At 37.8% G+C, this 16,769-nt stretch overlaps 1 protein-coding gene across 8 annotated transcripts in view; it reads right to left on the reverse strand.

Annotated features, from left to right (window-relative positions):
- Window positions 1–16,769, reverse strand: part of RGS7 (regulator of G protein signaling 7) — a 233,350-nt gene that overhangs the window by 17,193 nt on the left and 199,388 nt on the right. The window contains exons 15-19 of one of the 8 annotated variants that reach the window (XM_036380814.2): window positions 14,840–15,026; window positions 12,003–12,092; window positions 10,693–10,746; window positions 9,806–9,886; window positions 678–980 (exon numbers count right to left, since the gene is read on the reverse strand). In XM_036380814.2, coding sequence (XP_036236707.1) covers window positions 9,812–9,886; window positions 10,693–10,746; window positions 12,003–12,092; window positions 14,840–15,026 — 406 coding nt within the window. In that variant the 3' untranslated portion in view covers window positions 678–980; window positions 9,806–9,811. Of the gene's footprint in view, window positions 1–314; window positions 981–9,805; window positions 9,887–10,692; window positions 10,747–11,670; window positions 11,915–12,002; window positions 12,093–14,839; window positions 15,027–16,769 lie in introns of those variants that run through there. The other 7 variants (XM_036380815.2, XM_036380816.2, XM_036380817.2 and 4 more) reach the window with 7 other exon arrangements.

The following is a 16,769-nucleotide window of genomic DNA, read 5'->3' on the forward strand; positions in this document are numbered from 1 at the left end:
TTCCTAAGGAAGTGCAGTCCATTCCAATCACCGCGCAGGCTGCGCTGTTACACAGCAGCAGGGCCTGGCTTAAAGAAAAGTTTGCTTATGCCATGGTGAGCAAGCGGGAAAGGTCTCTCTGCTGCTAGCTTGATAAAAAGAAAAGAAAAAGTAAATTATTATCAATAAAGTGTGTTTGATTAGGTGTCACTGAGAGAAAGAAAATGCCATTTCATGTCAATTTTTAGAAAGCACAAGGTGTGTAACTTTTGGGGATCATTTTGCTCTTGACTAATCTTCAGATTCAATATTAAAATCTCAAACTTCCCAAAGGAAAGAGATTCTGCATCTTTTAATGAAAGATAAAACAACAATATAAACATACACAAATTTACAGAGAAAGGATCAACTTTAATACATCTGGAGTAAAAGGTGTTCTTTTTTTAAATATGGTATAAAAATAAATGCAAGAAACATTAACAGAGAATATACAGACAACAGACAAAGACACAGGCTTTCTTTCTCAATGTGAATACATCAGTGAAATGAAACCTTCTGTTCTAATTTATTGTGCAATAAATGTGATGCCATATGTATATTTATTAATATATGCATTTTTACATTTCTTCCAGTTTTTGATTGACGTATTTTTTTAATAAACTGTGCCTAGCAGAAGCTTTTTTTTCACTGTACTTGAGCTTGCAGAAAATAAAAAGACACAGATCCAGCTTGATATGAAGGAGGAAGTGAGCAGACAGTTTTCGAAATGGAGGCATCGAAAGGCTAGAGAGTCCCTCGGAGTCTGTAATGCCTTAGTATACACAAAAGAAAACAAGTCAGGTCCTTGCTCATGCAACATCTTGTTCTACTGTCCTCTGAGTCAGGCAATCAGTGAGCTACAAAGTATGTATAATGATTTGAGTCTGCTTCCATGCTACAAGGTGATCCTTTTAGTAGGACTGCACTAGACTGGTTAACCTCTTTGATGTGAGCGATTTCCCCTGAGGAAAAGATAAAAACAAAAAACAAAAACAGAAAACAGAGGCATGATCACTGCAAACCTGTTCATCAGCAACCACTCAGTGTTGCCACATCACTCTCAAATAACTAGGGGCACCAACTGGAGTCTGTCAAATCTTAAACCACAGGAAGCCCTTACACTTAAACACCTGCACTGCCAGCCAGCCAGATTGTTTCACAAAATAAGCCAGCAAATTTAAAGGCCAATTTTGAACAAGATTGTTCTAGGCTAATGAGAAACTAATGCTGAAGTTTTTGCTGTCAGTCACACCCAGAACTTGAAGGCTACCACAAGCAGGAGTGCATTGTGCTGCAAAGATAAATGGGCAAACTGCAGTAGCTCTGTCACAGAGGACAAAAAAAACTACTTTTGAGTTAAGGTAAGAAAGTAAGAGGCAGATTGCATATAGGTAGGAAAGCAGCTTTTCCATGAACACAGTTATAGGTTTGTTGAGGCCATATTTACTAATTATAAGGAACATTGGTCAGGTATTTAACATGTGACTGCATAGCACTGCTTTGAAGGTGTTGGATTTCCACATTGTTGTTTTCCTCATCATTCCTCCTGTTGCAAGGATGTGGTTTCAATTGTTTAACAAGTTCTTTTAATAAGGAGTAATGACTGTCCCACGAGCTAGGTCGACAGCATGAAGAAGATGGTGTAAGGTATGTCACTCTGGTATATCTCAGGCAGATTTGAGCTTTATCTGAGCCAGACAGAAACCACAGAACAGGAATTAGCTCTCCTACGGCCACATAAAAGGAGTTAGCTCTCCAAGTGCCATCCTACTGTGGCTCTGATCCAACAGAGGCAGAGCTGGCACAGCAAGCTGACATCACAGGCATACCCTGACAATGTAACACAAATATACCATAAAACATTAAAGAGAAAATGGCTCTAACTCACCAGTTAGGTATTTAATACTTACATTTATTATATTGTTCATTTTAAGTGCCCAATTCAGAAATATCAAACTGGTTTCAAGGAGAATACAGTAAAAATACTGTAACTATGGAGAGATGCTTCATTTTCTGCAGTAAATTAACATATTCTGCCATATCAATAAATTGTTAAGCCATCTGCAGTATTATAACTCAGTGGAATTACACAATTTAATGCCTATTGTCATTATCAATTAAATTTAAGCTCATAGGGATCTGTAAGTTGGTCCTGAGCATTTGCTCAAATGCAATATATCAGAGTGGGTCTTCATAAAAGGAAGAATAACTATTTTATTCTTTGTACTGGGAAATACAAGTTGAACAAATTAGGATTAATACTGCCCCTACAACATAATTTAAAAGGGAACTCATGATTCGCACTGTTGGGTTAGACTGGTCATCCATCAGGTTCCCCATATCACCTGACAGTATTATTACCTACTTCTTTGAAAGATGGAAAGTCTCCTTCCTGGCACACTGTCTTCCCTGCATCTGCCACTTTCTATGTACATTAAATTCACACCTTCTTGATACTTTCTAACCCTTAAATTATGGGATTTAAATTATGGGATTTTATGCAGCAGGCAAGCTGTTTTAGTAAGACAGACATCTTTTCTTTTTCAAATAGTCAAAAGAGCCTCAACAGCAGTGTGGCCTTGGAACACAATTTAAAACATTAAAAGCGTTTCTGAGATTAACATTTTGTTTGACAATTTTGTTAGACAATTCAGGACTTTTGTTGCTATACATAATCTCAGAAAATATTGAACATATGCTTATCTTTGCTTTTCATTAGGTTATTTGCACTTAAGTTCACAGGTGTACAAGTCTGGTTACTTTCTGTAAACATGTATGAGTTCCCTTTAGTACTGAACTGCATAACCCACTTAATTAAAATATTAAAACCAGGAGTTCTCTATCAGTTACAATTTGCTCAATACTACACTGGAAAGCTGCATAAATGCTTGTTGTGGTATAAAATCTGTGAAATAAATTTTTATTATTATTTGTAACAACTATTTAATCTGGAATTTCTAGACGGACTATAAACAAATTCTAGCATCTCAGGAATGAATTATGTTATCACATAAAATAGGAAGTCCTGACATAAAATCAGGCCAAAAGGTAGTTATTAGTTGATCTGATTCTGATTTCTGTGATTGTTTTCTACATAGTGTTTGAATTTCCCCCTAGAGACACAGTAAGATGTCATGACAATTTTTTTCTGTGTTCCACATAACTTGCTCCCTGGATATTGCTGATCTTTAGATATTTTTTCTCCAAAGCCCTACAGTGATCACTGGATCACTGGATGATGGCCCCTTCCTTCAACTCCCCGCCCTGCCTCAGAGAAACCTCCATGTGAACAACAACAACAACAAATGGCCTCTTTCCATGCCTTAGAAGTTCTAATTTTTCACTAAGTTGGAAAAGTGACAGCTTAGAAGATACACCCTCCTTAAGAGATCTTCTTAAATGCTTATTCTGAATCATATTAAGTTTTCTGATTAGGAAAATAAGCTTTTAATACACAGGCCCAGACACAGAATTATCACATCTTCTTATTAGATCTGCAGGGACTTCTTATTTTCCACTTCACAAAATATTCCTTTCAAACTCTGTTCCAGAGTATACTTTTACTTTAGCTCTCTGTGGTAGAGTTTCATAATTACTGCTTCTGGGAGATTTCCAGATTTACTTAATTTACAGACTGATGTAAGGATCATCCATTGTGGGTCATAATTTAAGAGCTGAGCCTAACTATTTCAGATACAATGTTAATAGCATTTCTATAAGACAGATTTTGATTTGGGAACCTGCATCTAACATGGCAGTTTTCAGAGCTGTAATATATGAAGATGCTTCCTGTGCTAATGAGATTAAAGAAAATTGGGGAAGGGGGACGAATCAGAAGTAGTAAATATTTATCTGAACAATGAAAAGGAGATCTTTAATATTTTCAATATATTCTTGTCATCAGCATTTAGAAGCATATGGCTAAATTCTAAAGATGATTAGGATTTTTTTGGCTGTATTAATGCACTTTGGACAACTATTTAAGAATTTTACTAATAATGCAGATGCCAAAATGGAATCCTGCCCACATACCCTGACAAGGGAGTCAGAGTACAAGAAGGCAGCACAGCAGGTGGAGTGACCAAGTACATCTAAAAGTACAAAATCAATTGGCCTCAGCATTCAGTCCCTATTTGAGCATATTAACTGCTTGACATGGAGTTTTCAGCTTTACTTCTAGCAAATTTAGGGGGCAAAATTGTAAAGCTATGTACAAACGCTGTCAAATACAGTTGTGCTGACTGACCCATTTACACAGCATGACCCTAACACCTCAAATGATCCAGGAAAAAAGTCAGTGACAGCCTCCTTACACATCTGGCTTAAAAGAAATCCCTATGAAATGTCTACAGGCATTGGAGTTCAAATGTATGGTAGAGAAAGATCAGGTCTTTTCCTTTTAGAAGATTAATTATCTTTCTGCTATGCAACCTCAACTGTTCCTTTTTCATGTTTCTTTATTGCCAGTGCAGGTGCTACTCCCCAGGACCTATACTGGTAGCGGTAGAAAAGAGAACTCCATGCATCTGATGGGGAAGGAGAGGTAGAGTCCCACTGTGAGGAAAATGAGATGTGGGGCGAGAAGCAGCCCTCCTTGGACTCAGTGTTCTCCATCTGCTCACATGTGAAACACCTGCAGCACACTCTCAGCTCAGCCAGATCAGCAGGGAAAGCTTCCAAGTGACATTGCAGGGCACTACACACAGAGCTGGGGGGTAAACAGCCTCTGACAGGAGCACATCTGGAGCGACATGGCAGAAGAAGCAGTAAATCCCTTTCCATGGTGAGGCAGCCCTTGCTCTGCCAGCACAAGGGAATTGCTTCAGCACTGCTCTGGGGTTCAAATTCTGCTTCAGCTTCCACAGCAGCACAGGATGCTGCTGTCAACCATCTGTGCAGGTGTATTTCTCTTTCAGATGTGAGGAAGGGGAAAGGGCTAATATTTACTGAATTTGGGGAACAAGTAGTCAGCACAGCTGCAGTGCTAAGTGGTTACATGTGCAGGGAAATCCTTCTGCCTCTGGCTGAGATTTTCAGCCTTTTGTTCCTTTCTTATTAGGCCCAAACTGTTTCCTGCAATGATCTGAAGCAGGAGGCAGTGGCTGAACAACTGCTTTCCTGTTTTGGCTCACTCCAAATCCAGTGACATCCATTTCTTTCTCCTTTTGCACTTTGCATTTACTGATGAGCTGCTCTCATTTGTGATTGACCTAAAACCTCTTGCCAGATGGGGTAGTTTGAATTTGAAGAACCATCTGAAATGTAGGCTTCCAAGGAACTGATGCACAAGAAAAATATTTTTTTAGTATGTTTGTCCTGGGCCTGACTCCTCAAGTTTCTGTACCTCTCTGCAGTTCTCATTCCTGCAAATAGCCTAAGAATCAGGTAAATTTTTGTCAGCTGGAAAATGACAGACACTGGCCCAGTACCTGACCAGTCTGTGTTTCCTCCTCACTTGAATGACCCTGGTTGTGTAAGTGCTACTCCTAAGCTCATCTCTTCCAGCACAGAGCACAGCAGCTTAGCTCCAGTCACTGCAGAACAGCACAAGGAGGCCATTCCTCACTGGCATGTTCTTTAAAATATTCCTCTGTGGGCACAGTTCTTAAAAAAACTCCTTAAACTAGGGGTCTTTACAAATTAGTAGGCCAAAATAAAAATTTCAATTATTTATTTGTTCTTTTTGTTCAAATATGAATAAGACATCTCTTCCTGAAATGGAGAAGGCCTTCATTTCTACAATTAATTATTATTTTCATTCTTGTTTTGTATTTTTAAATAAGCAGCTTTGTGATTTATATTTCTTCTAACTGGTTTTTTGTTTAATTTTGGGGAATAACCTGTAAGTAAATTCAAAATGAGATTCCAGAGCTGAAACTGCATTGAATTTCTTGGATAATGCTATACTTGAGAAAAATCTAGCCCTTGGCAGGGTTTCAGGACTAGATGGAATTTTGGTCTGGCACAGTAGGGTACACAAGTTTTACCTATTCATATAGTAAAATTTCATGATTAACAGATGAAATTATTTATGTGCTCTGTTCCTCTATAAAAGGGATAGATTTTAATCTGAAAAGAGATTACACTTGTTTAAACATCTAGAAAGTCTACGACCCACTGATAAGAACTGAGGAAGCTACTTTTATGAGTTTTAATTTCCATCTCTAGGCAGTAGTTCACAATGTCCTGTTAAGGGACATTGGATTGAAACTCAGTGAAAATGTGCTCTGTTCTATGGCCTTTGCATTTCAAATCTCATGCATGAAATGGTCTATTGTTACTGGTTTGGAGGGGGAAAAAATCAAAGGACTCTGGTCAGCAAGTTCTTCCAGGTAAGTGGGAGAAGGCAGCTGGAAAGGATACAGGTAATATAAGATATAATGGTTTCAAACTCAGAATTATTAAATGGGGCCTTGTTTATGAGGTTATGAGAGGAGATAAATATAGTTTGATAGCTTACTATTAATATATGAAGAACTGAGCTTGGTCTGCTTTGTACTGGCTGTATTTCCCTAAGACCTCACAAACATACAAGCATCTCTTTTTTTCTGTTCTGTATAACTATGACAGATGAAATGCTAACACTGATGGTGGTGTCTGGAGTCATGGCATCAAGGCATGAGGATGGAGTGGCTCCCCCCACAGCTCTAAGGAGGGAGGCTACCCCTTCTTGCCTCACTAACTTAGTTCCTGGTGGGACAATAAAATTTGCATGGGGTGGAAATTAAATTAACTCATCCCCTTGTAAAGCAGGTCCTTTTGTCTCGAGGCTTCCAGACCAGCAATCACAGCTAAGCTGGGGCTCTGGTCCTGCTCAGTCTGCCACTGTCATAAGTCCTGCATGTACATGAGAAATTACAGACAAAATTGTTCCTTAAAGAACCTCTTTGCCCCCATCAACATTATCAGTGTATATTCACCTACTTCTCCACCCTGTAATTTAGATATTAGCACTTGAGGTAAATTTGCTGAGCTTTTTCATTTTTCATATTTTTAATAGCTTTTCTCCCCATGTGAATTCTTCAAAAGAATTTGAGTTTTTAAATGTCACAGAAACTGCTGGTTTTGGTCTCTCTACTGCTTTAGCACGCAATGAGATCCTCCTGCTCCATCACTTAGATCTTTAATTTCCCTAGTCCCTTGGGGAGCTGCAGGTGACTGGACTTTTATTATCTCAAAGAGAAAGCTGAGGGGCTGAGCCAGGCAGGGGGGAGCCCAGAGCAGTGTCACTGCTCTCTGTGCCTCTGACTCAAAGCTGTGACACACATGGTTGCCCGTGTTACTCCACTTGTCTGATGGCTTCGTCCCAGTAGTGCTGCAGTGTCTGTGCGCTGTATTTTCACACAGTACCCAGGAGTGTAAGTGGGGCAGACCAAGGATAGCTGGAGTTACTACTCAGATACAAACTATAAAATGTTCAGTAATAAATATTACATGTAGCAAATTCCAGATTGCTATAACTTGTGTATATTTTATGTGAATGCAGACCTGTTTCTAAGGCTAACCATATTTTCTGCCATGGACTGCTGAAGGCATTAGCAATTTTGCACTATAAAATCTGCAGAGCAGCTAATTAGTCAGTTTTTAAACTGAGCATTTAGACCTTTCCTGAACTGCACCAGCTTACTAAAATCTCCTGGAAAGAAAACCCTTTAATGTCAAAGAAATTCAAAGCTGAGCCTAGTGTATAGTTCCACTTCTAATTTTTCTCTATCAGACTAAAATAATGACTCATTATAATAGGTTATTTCCATGTAATTCATGAAATAGTACAGAGTAATTGCCCTCTACAAAGTTTCTAAAGTTTCTAGTTTAACAAATGCTTTCTGAAGCAAGTGTAACCCAATTTAGTTTAACATTGATCAGGAGCCTCCTAGAGTCAACAAATCAGATAATGAATTGCATGTCCATCTGTTCAGACTGAGTCCCTAGACACAGCCAAGGTTACTGTGTTTTTATTAAACATTTCAAATGGAAGAAACTGAGGTCCAATTTAGTTTAATACAAATATATTGATATAATATAAATATATTTGATATAACTGAGGAAAAAAATCCAGTGAAAATTAGTCTAAATATTGCAAACCATCAGAGAAGAGAAACTGTAATTTTCATCTCAATAAATCAGAGACAATAGCTTTATCCAGGTTGCAGAAGACCCTTTTCACACCTATCTTCTGTACTAATCAGTAGAACAGATCTATTCCACAGTTCCTCACTTCACAGTTGATCAAGTTAATCTGTACAGTGTAGAATAGTCTCAGAAATGTTTCCCTCATCCCTGCTGTTTGGAACCACTGTACCAAGATAGATAATTACATATTATAAACTCATCACAACCAAGAACAAGAGTGGAAGAACAAGGATGTCTGGTGGAAAGAGGTCCTGAGGAAGTGGTTGACATGAATTCAGTCATCTTGGAAAAAAGGTTTGCATTTGAGCATTCTGATGCTCTGGATAAATTTTCAAGGCTGAGAGCTGTCAGTCTAATAGAGATTATAGATCTAGCAGTGACATGTTTTTCTTTCATACCTCACCCGACTTGACAGACTCCACCCAGGGTAACAGGTAGTAGTTGGAAAAAAAGCAAAATCACAGATTTTATTTCAGAGTTTGCTCTGCGAAAAAGAAAAAAAAATCCCCCTCTTCTACCAAACTACTAATGTCCAGAAATCCTCTTGTCCATTTCTAGTTCACAGCTGGTTTATTGGGCCTGCCTTGCATCTCTGGCATGCTGCTATTCTGGTACTTCTGCCCTGAGATTAGCAGGATGAAAATTGGGCATGGCTGCAGGGCACAATGCTCCCATGTTTGTGCCCAGAACTGCTGGTTTATCTGTAAGGCTGCTCTGGGAGGGATTTCAGCATCTCCCAGTCTTGTCTTCCCATTTTCCCTTCCTGCACTGTATTCCCAACCCCTCTACCTGCAGCTTGCTATTTGCCCCCTCATGGCCACCTGTTTGCACAGTGTTTACCACAGCCAATTCCTGACCCCTGGGCAGCTCAAAATGCCCTGAATAAATGTAGCATTGCAGCTTGTCAGGCACTGTGACTGGGAAAAAGTCTGGCTCGCAGAGGTCCGTATGTGTTACCCACTCTATGCACTCTCTTTTACAAACTTTTTATTAATATGGAACTTCCTACTGAATTATAATGGAGTTATCATGTATAGTGCTATCATGTACAATGTTGTTTTATAGATCCAACCTGTTTAGACGACACACAAATCACACTGCAACATGCTATGGCAACACCACCATGCAAAACATAGGGGTTTTTGTTTCAAACATTGGGATCGTTTCCTTTGTAGCTGTTTATTTACTTTTAGTGTCCTTTACTGACTTTGTCCCATTGAATCCAAATTTCTTCCTGATTACAGTGGATTCAAAGTATATTACAGGAAGCCTTTACCTATAAGAAAGTAGTTAAAGAATTACTGTTTTGTTTTTAAAAGTGAGATATTCCCACAGCCTCACAAAACTTTCACTGCATTTTTTTTTTTGATTACTGGAAAGTATATATGTATTTTTTAAATACTTGAGGCGATACTCTAGAGCCTCATTACAGGGGAGACAGTTTCTGGCAACTGCTTCTCCTTCCCTAGAAACTGAAAAAACAAAAACCATGATCTTTGCTGAAAGCTCTCATTTTGTTCATTTCAACACACACAGCTCCACTAACCAGGTCACAGAAAAAGCCACTGACACACACACACACACAGAGCAGCGTCACCTGCACAATTCAACGGACAATGCAGACAAACTCGAGTATAATCCAAGATCTTTCTACCTCTTTTCATAACAGGTTAGTGCTCGCTCTCAGTGTTGGTGTACAGTTTTTATGGCATGGAAAAATAGGGATGTTTCTGCCCTACAAAAATAAATGCGTTGAATTCTTTAGTTGGAACTTTCACAATGTAAAAGGAAAAAAATATCCCAAAGAAACTGGATAAGTAAAAAGAATCCCAAGTATCATGAAATCAGTGGATCTTCTGGCAGGTGGCAAAAGAATGCCCAGACAAAATCTACCAGCATTCATTTTTTTTGCCTTTGATAAATAGCTTTTGAAAGTTATACATTGAAAAGAAAAAAAATCAGTTCTTTTAGTCTATTATGAAAATGAATCCAAATCAAACCCTTGTACATAAACAGCATGAATTCTTTGGTCCTGTAGAAGCTGTTAGACATTAAGGAAGATGGGAAAATTATTATTGTTTTTTTTCCCTGTGCCCAATCGAAAAAACAGGGACAAAGTCTTTTTTAGTAAAATAAAAAGAAGACAGGATGGAAATCCAATGTATTCAACTGTTTTAGACTTGGTATTTTAGAAGGCACCAGAAAAAGAAACAACATCAAGCAAGTTTTCACAGATTCTTTACTAAAATTATAGGGGGGGAAAAAGTGACTAGTTTCATGCTTCCTAATGCAAAAAGCATGGCTCCCAAAGGTCCATTCCTCCATGTGTGACTATTGAGATCAGTGGGAAAGGGACTAGGGAGGAGGGGTTGTAATGAAAGCACATTATAAAGCTGTCATTCCCATAAAAATTCACAAGCTGTGATGAATACACTTTTAACCATCAAGTTAGAGAAGTAAAAGGGAAAGTAGGGATCAGTGAGGGGAAGGGAAGAAGGATGTCCCATCAGGCTTACTAGTCTTCCGAGGCAACAAACTTACCACATTGCGTGTGAATTTCTCAAAAGATGTTCGACGATCCAGAGTGTTTTCCAACTTAAATTTGAAATAAATAAAACAAAAGAAACAAAAAGAAAAAGGAGGGGGAAAAGAAAAGCAAGAACAATGGAGTAGAAAAGGAGGTTTGATGTAACAATGGACTGCAAAACAAAGTTTGTATAAATCAGGAAGCAAACACAGGTGTAAGGCTGTAATGGGACTTGGCAAAACAGGGGATGGGCAAAACAGATACAGTACTAGACAAAAGTAATTTTTCATGGGGATCAAACTGGTTTGAATTTAAAGAAAAACTGAAAGTAAAAAGAAATAATGAAGTGCACATCTTGTGTTAATGAACTGACATTCACAAACTTAAGGACTTCACACGGACAGTTGAAGCTTTCTGGTATTTTCAACATCTCTCTCTATATTGGATCTTCAGAAATCAACGTTTGAACAAAAAACAAAATCACACAGTACTTTCATATAATTTTAGGTTGTCATTATTAACAACAGAATGCTAGTGTTAATAACTACCTTGTTCCAGTAACAATCAGGGCCCCGATTTTGCCAGGCACAGGGCTCCCAGCTGATTCTAGGAGATTACTGTTTAGAGCCCACTGATAGATTTATCATCATGGAAATCTGCATTGTACAAGCTGCTCCACGTAATCTGGGCTGTGGCTATTCAGAACCCATTCCATAACTGGACTTTTCTAAGAAAATATTACATACCAAGACATGAACCTCTGTTTGCCAAAGTGTGACATGATCAGTCTTTCAGGTCAGATTCCTAGCCTACTCAAAACTATTCATGTAGTAATAGGGACAGAAACAAAATTGGGAAGCCCCTATATTTATAGTTGAAGTTAAAAGTTATTCATATGAATAAGATTGTTTCTAAACACATTCTGTAGCTTTCATAGGTGGAATAAAGAGAACAACAATTATTACATAAGCAAACTTGCAAACATGAAAGACTATTCTTCTGGGATTTTATTTTATTTTTTTTAATGTATTTGTAAAGCACTTTGCAATTTAAGGTGCTTCATAACAGAGAAAACAGTACAATATGGGATGTAAAAATAAAAATAATTTTTGCTAGATTAACTTATTGAAACATGCCCGCATGCAGGATATATACACATATATGTATATTGAACTCCTGTGTGTATGTGACCCTCCAAAAACGCCAAGCTGGTCACCTACCAGATATCCAGTTGCACTGGCACAGGGGAGAGAAGACTGAGTATTGTTGCAAACATAACCACTGCTTTGCACAGTGGCAAGACAAAGGCAAGATGGACCAATACCTTTTTCTTGGCCTGTAGCAGCTCCTGGTAGGCACTGGATCGTATAAAACGAGGATAAGAATCACTTTTCATCAGTTTGTAAATGTGCTCCTGAAAAAGAAAGGAGGAGCTGTTACTGCCATAGAAGAGGACACATGTAAAATGGGAGGCAGCCACATGTTTTGGCTGTGGAATTTACACCAGGTAGCATTGCTGTGAATAGGAAGTATTACAGGATAGCAGGTCTCAGCTCTGAAGTGAAGGCGGAATTGGTTTCTATTCTTAAAGCTGAAATCCCATCCATTTCTTACGTATAATTACAAAACACAACTTTAATTTATTGACCAAATTTTCCAGTACAAAATTAATTTCTAAGAATTGATAACTGAGTCCTAGCTTCAGGTCCAAATTCAAACCTCCCTTACATTAGTTAGTTTAGCTAAGTGATGAAATTAAGAGCTGTGGGTCCTTCCTCATCAGATTTTCTGAATTAGTTTCTGGAGATACTCATGTGATTTCAGAGTCTAAGAAGAGGATTTCAATTCAGCACCACAATTAATGCTTAGGTTACTGAGGATTTCCCTGGCTACTCTTGACAAAATCCTTTGACAGGTGTTTAGTCTGCTCTCCAGTTAACAATATAAAAAAGTAAAATACACTTGTCATTTGGAAAACAGTACCAGGCTAATCTAATTTTCAAGACACTAATTCTTCAGAGGCATATGAATATTTGGAAACCTTTATTCAGAAATTAAATGACAAGAGCAGCTTAAAAAAACTTAATTTTGGAATGTTCTAATGTCTGAAAAAGATGAAAAACAAAAAATCTGTGATGTAGAACACTTGATAATTCTAGTTCTAATGATATGCTAGAGAAAAGATTTGTAGAAAAAGCAGCCAGAACAGAAAATACTCTCAAAAATATTTTTTAAAACCCTGAATCATTAGCTATTCTATCATTACCTATTTTCATGGACTTTTTGTTTTATTCAGATTCTATTTCTTACTGTAGGAAATTTGTAGCACAGCAATTGGGAAACAGCAAACAAACTGGAAAGAAAATACTGTTTCTCAGCTTGGTAGTGCATAAAATTAATGAACACAAAAAAAGCCAAAACGAACAAAAAAGCCCCAAACAAAACTCCCCACCTTGTCTGAAAATTAAGGCAAGGTAAAATTAGAACTGATGTTTAATTTTTGCTGTATTAGAAACCATAGAAGTTACTCTAAATGTCTTTGTATTTCTTACAGTAAGCAGAGAAATTCTGATGTATATTCAAAACTTAGACTGGTTTATTTGGGGAAGGTTCTGCTCTCAGTCAACAGAGAGCAGAAAGTGGTGACGAGCATTAAAATTTAATTTCTGTACAAGAAATATGCCTGTAAAAGCAAGAATAAATTGGGCTGTATTAGTATTGTTAATGTACAAGTTAGCCAGGGACACATTAATGCACATATTTAGCACAAATGGGCTATTTTTACTTATGTGTCCCATTTTACCTATGTATCTACATTTGACATGGAGTTTCATATTTCTATGTTTGCAGTCCAGAAATTCTTTCAATACATTTTTAATCACAATTAAATGACCCACCAACTGCCAGAATGGCACACCAGCAGTCTCCTTCCCAGCTGGCAGGCCAAAAAAAGCCTGCTGCAGAGGCAGAGCCCTAGCCCTGACAAAACCCTCCACACCTCAGGTGGGACACTTTAAAGTTCCTAAAGTTTCAAGTAAGAACACAGCAGGTGCAGCCTGTCCCTTTTCCACAGAAATTCAGGCTTCCAGGTTTAAGGTTTTGTGCTGAACTGGATGAAGCAGAGGTCCTCTCCACGTGGCAAAGTCCTGCTTGCATAAACACTGAATATTCCATGTCTTTCATAAATGAAGGACAAAATTACAAAAAGAGAGATCTGGCAGTAAAAGGGTACTGAAATTTTACACTCATTACAAAAAAAGAAGATACTGGCAAGGAATTTAAATGTCAATTACTTGCTCAACTGCAAAGACACATTTTTTAAAAACCTTTAATCTTGCTCTATTTTTTACTTTTGCCATTTATGTCTTTGCTATATAATATGCTATATTCTTAAATCTCCAGGGGTCAGCAGATGCAAGTAAAAATTGTATGTGTGGTTAAATGCAGAGTACTTCAAAACAGTGGCTATGACATAGGGTCTACTGAAAATTTCCTTGTTTCTTCATAGGTTGCTGTTCTCATAATGGAAAAATTAAAAGGAGGTAAAATTATTCCCCCTCATATTTAGGGCAGAGGCATTCTCCCAAAAAGTAGAAAGCCTCAATTCAATTCACTTTTCTCCTTCATGGGCCTTGTAGCAGCATCTCCTGACTCCAAAGATGACGGCCTAATAATCAAACTGCAGGAAATTCTGCAGGGATATGATCTCAATCTCTCCTTTTGACACCATTTCACTTTGCATTAATAATTAAATTTTCATCACTGGGCTGCTGATGAAAATGGAGGATGGTACCAGTTCTGCTACTTTTACTGTAAATCCAATTATTTTCTATTGCTTTTCTCAGAAGTCTTCAGAGATTAAATATTAAGTTATAAGTCATAGGAAGTGTTGCATTTAATACAGAAGTACTTCATTTTTTCTTCACTACATGCTTTCCTTCATTCAAAGTCCACTTGAAACCTCTGTATCAAGCACAGGAGTTTCATGAAGAACTTCATATGCCTCATGAAAGAAAGAATGTTACACATTTGCATTGCCAAAATGGCATTTTAGGAAACAGGGCACTATCATTTAATTCCCAAATACATCTCATTTTTGCATACAGATTTCACTAGCCAATATTCCATTTCAGATGTCCATAAACACAATTGCAAACTGACCTGAGCGTCTTCAAATGTGTATCTTCCAGGTTCCTTCACATTCTGAGTGGTTTTGTCATAACTTTTTGAATCTAGGTTGATGGCGCTGGGTGCACCTGGAGCAAGAAATTCTTGCCAGATTTCTTGGACACGAGCAGGAACTTCACGGATTGGCCTCTTCTTCAGGTCTTCTACTGCTAACCAGAACCTATGGCACAACACAGCACCTTGACTGCCAGCTCAGGATAACCACTAATGAAGTGCCCACATTCTTCCTTGCTCTTAAAAAAGAAATTAAGTAGCTGAAGTTTTCATCTAGACATGCTAAAATAAGAAAAAGCTGAGTGATTTTATGTTGGGATCAGCATTCTGGTGCACTGTCTCAAGGCAATCAATCCACCCAGGGAAGAAATTTTTAGAAGACTCTTCATGGGATAGATAGGAAATCCTTCATTACTTATGTATGGGTAATGTGCTTGCAGGAAGATTCCAGATTTAGCTAGAATTAAACTGACACTTCATTTTGGCTGAACCACAAGGGCTTATTACTTATAAACTAACTGCTTTTTGACATTCCTTCAAAAACTAATCATTTATATTCTTGCTATCTACATGAATCTCTGAGTCCTACTAAATCCTAAACTTTGTAACTAATTTTGTTACTCAGAATTCATGCATACATTGAAAAAGCATTTGTTTTGCTAATTGTAATTTAATTTCTCTTTTCAGCATTCCATTTACATGCATATTTTTGCTCAAAACGCTGAATGGAATTACACATTCTCTCTTCTGCTGCCGAGCAAACCAACATTGGGCAGCCATATGTAGTGCAGCCAGTTCATTGTATCCTCATTCAGTCTGGAACAAGATCACTAAAAAAGGCCCTGAGCATTTTATGATTATAGCTAACTAGCTGTAAGCTTTATTTCATTATTTCTTCTATTGGTGTTCAGACTCTCTCATGGCACAAAATAATCCTAAATTAATCTAGGATCACATTGTTAGACATGGTTCAGACCACTTAGTTCTCCCCCAAATCCAAGAGCTCAACTAAAGTTTGACTTTGGTAAACATGCAACATATACCATTGCAACATTTCATTATTGTTCTGACACAGCTGATCCTATGAAACAGATAAGCTGAGCCTTGAAGTGATTTAACTTTAAAATCAGCTGGATTTTCCAAGGTTCACAAATAAATTGGGTACACTTTGTGGTTTGAACCCTGCTTACACTGTGAGATGAATTTAAGCTCTCTTAGCTGAGTTCAACAAGGATGGGATAGGAGAGAACAGTGAAACTGTCCTCAGACCCCCAGGAAAGCAAAATGACATCACCCTCAATCCAAATTCTAATTTAATTCTTGCAAAAAACTTAAGAGAGGATAGTAAAGCAGAGCAAACCTTATAGAACTCTTGCTATAAGATGTCCTTCACTTCCTCTCAGGAAGCAATTATTCCTTCATAGTCCTGTTTTGAAATTTCTTTGTAGCACAGATGGAAGGGACCTGTGTTCATTTTCCACAAGCCAGCATGGTTAGCTTCATGCTGCCAAGAAGACTATTTCAGGTATTTCTACAACCTTCAATTTCAAATGTACATAAGCACAATTTTTTCATCTAGGATTCTCCAAGAGACAGAGAAGCAATATTGTCCCAGTTTTGCAAGTATATTAATAATGTAATAATGTACCGTGGTTTCACCAAGGTCACAAAGGGGGTCTGTGCCAATAGAACTCCAGTTTCAAAACTTCTGGGTAGCATCTCTTTTATAGATGAATTACAGTGTGAATTGAACATAATTCTGCACAGAGCCTGGGGATGTATCCTGAGAATGTGAATTGAACATAATTCTGCACAGAGCCTGGGGATGTATCCTAAGAATCTGATGGCAATGCAGGAATGCCTGATAACTGAAGTTTAAAAACTGCAAAGCTCACAAACTCTAATTCAG

This window comes from Molothrus ater, chromosome 3 (genome assembly GCF_012460135.2).
Source record: "Molothrus ater isolate BHLD 08-10-18 breed brown headed cowbird chromosome 3, BPBGC_Mater_1.1, whole genome shotgun sequence".
Taxonomy (NCBI): domain Eukaryota; kingdom Metazoa; phylum Chordata; class Aves; order Passeriformes; family Icteridae; genus Molothrus; species Molothrus ater.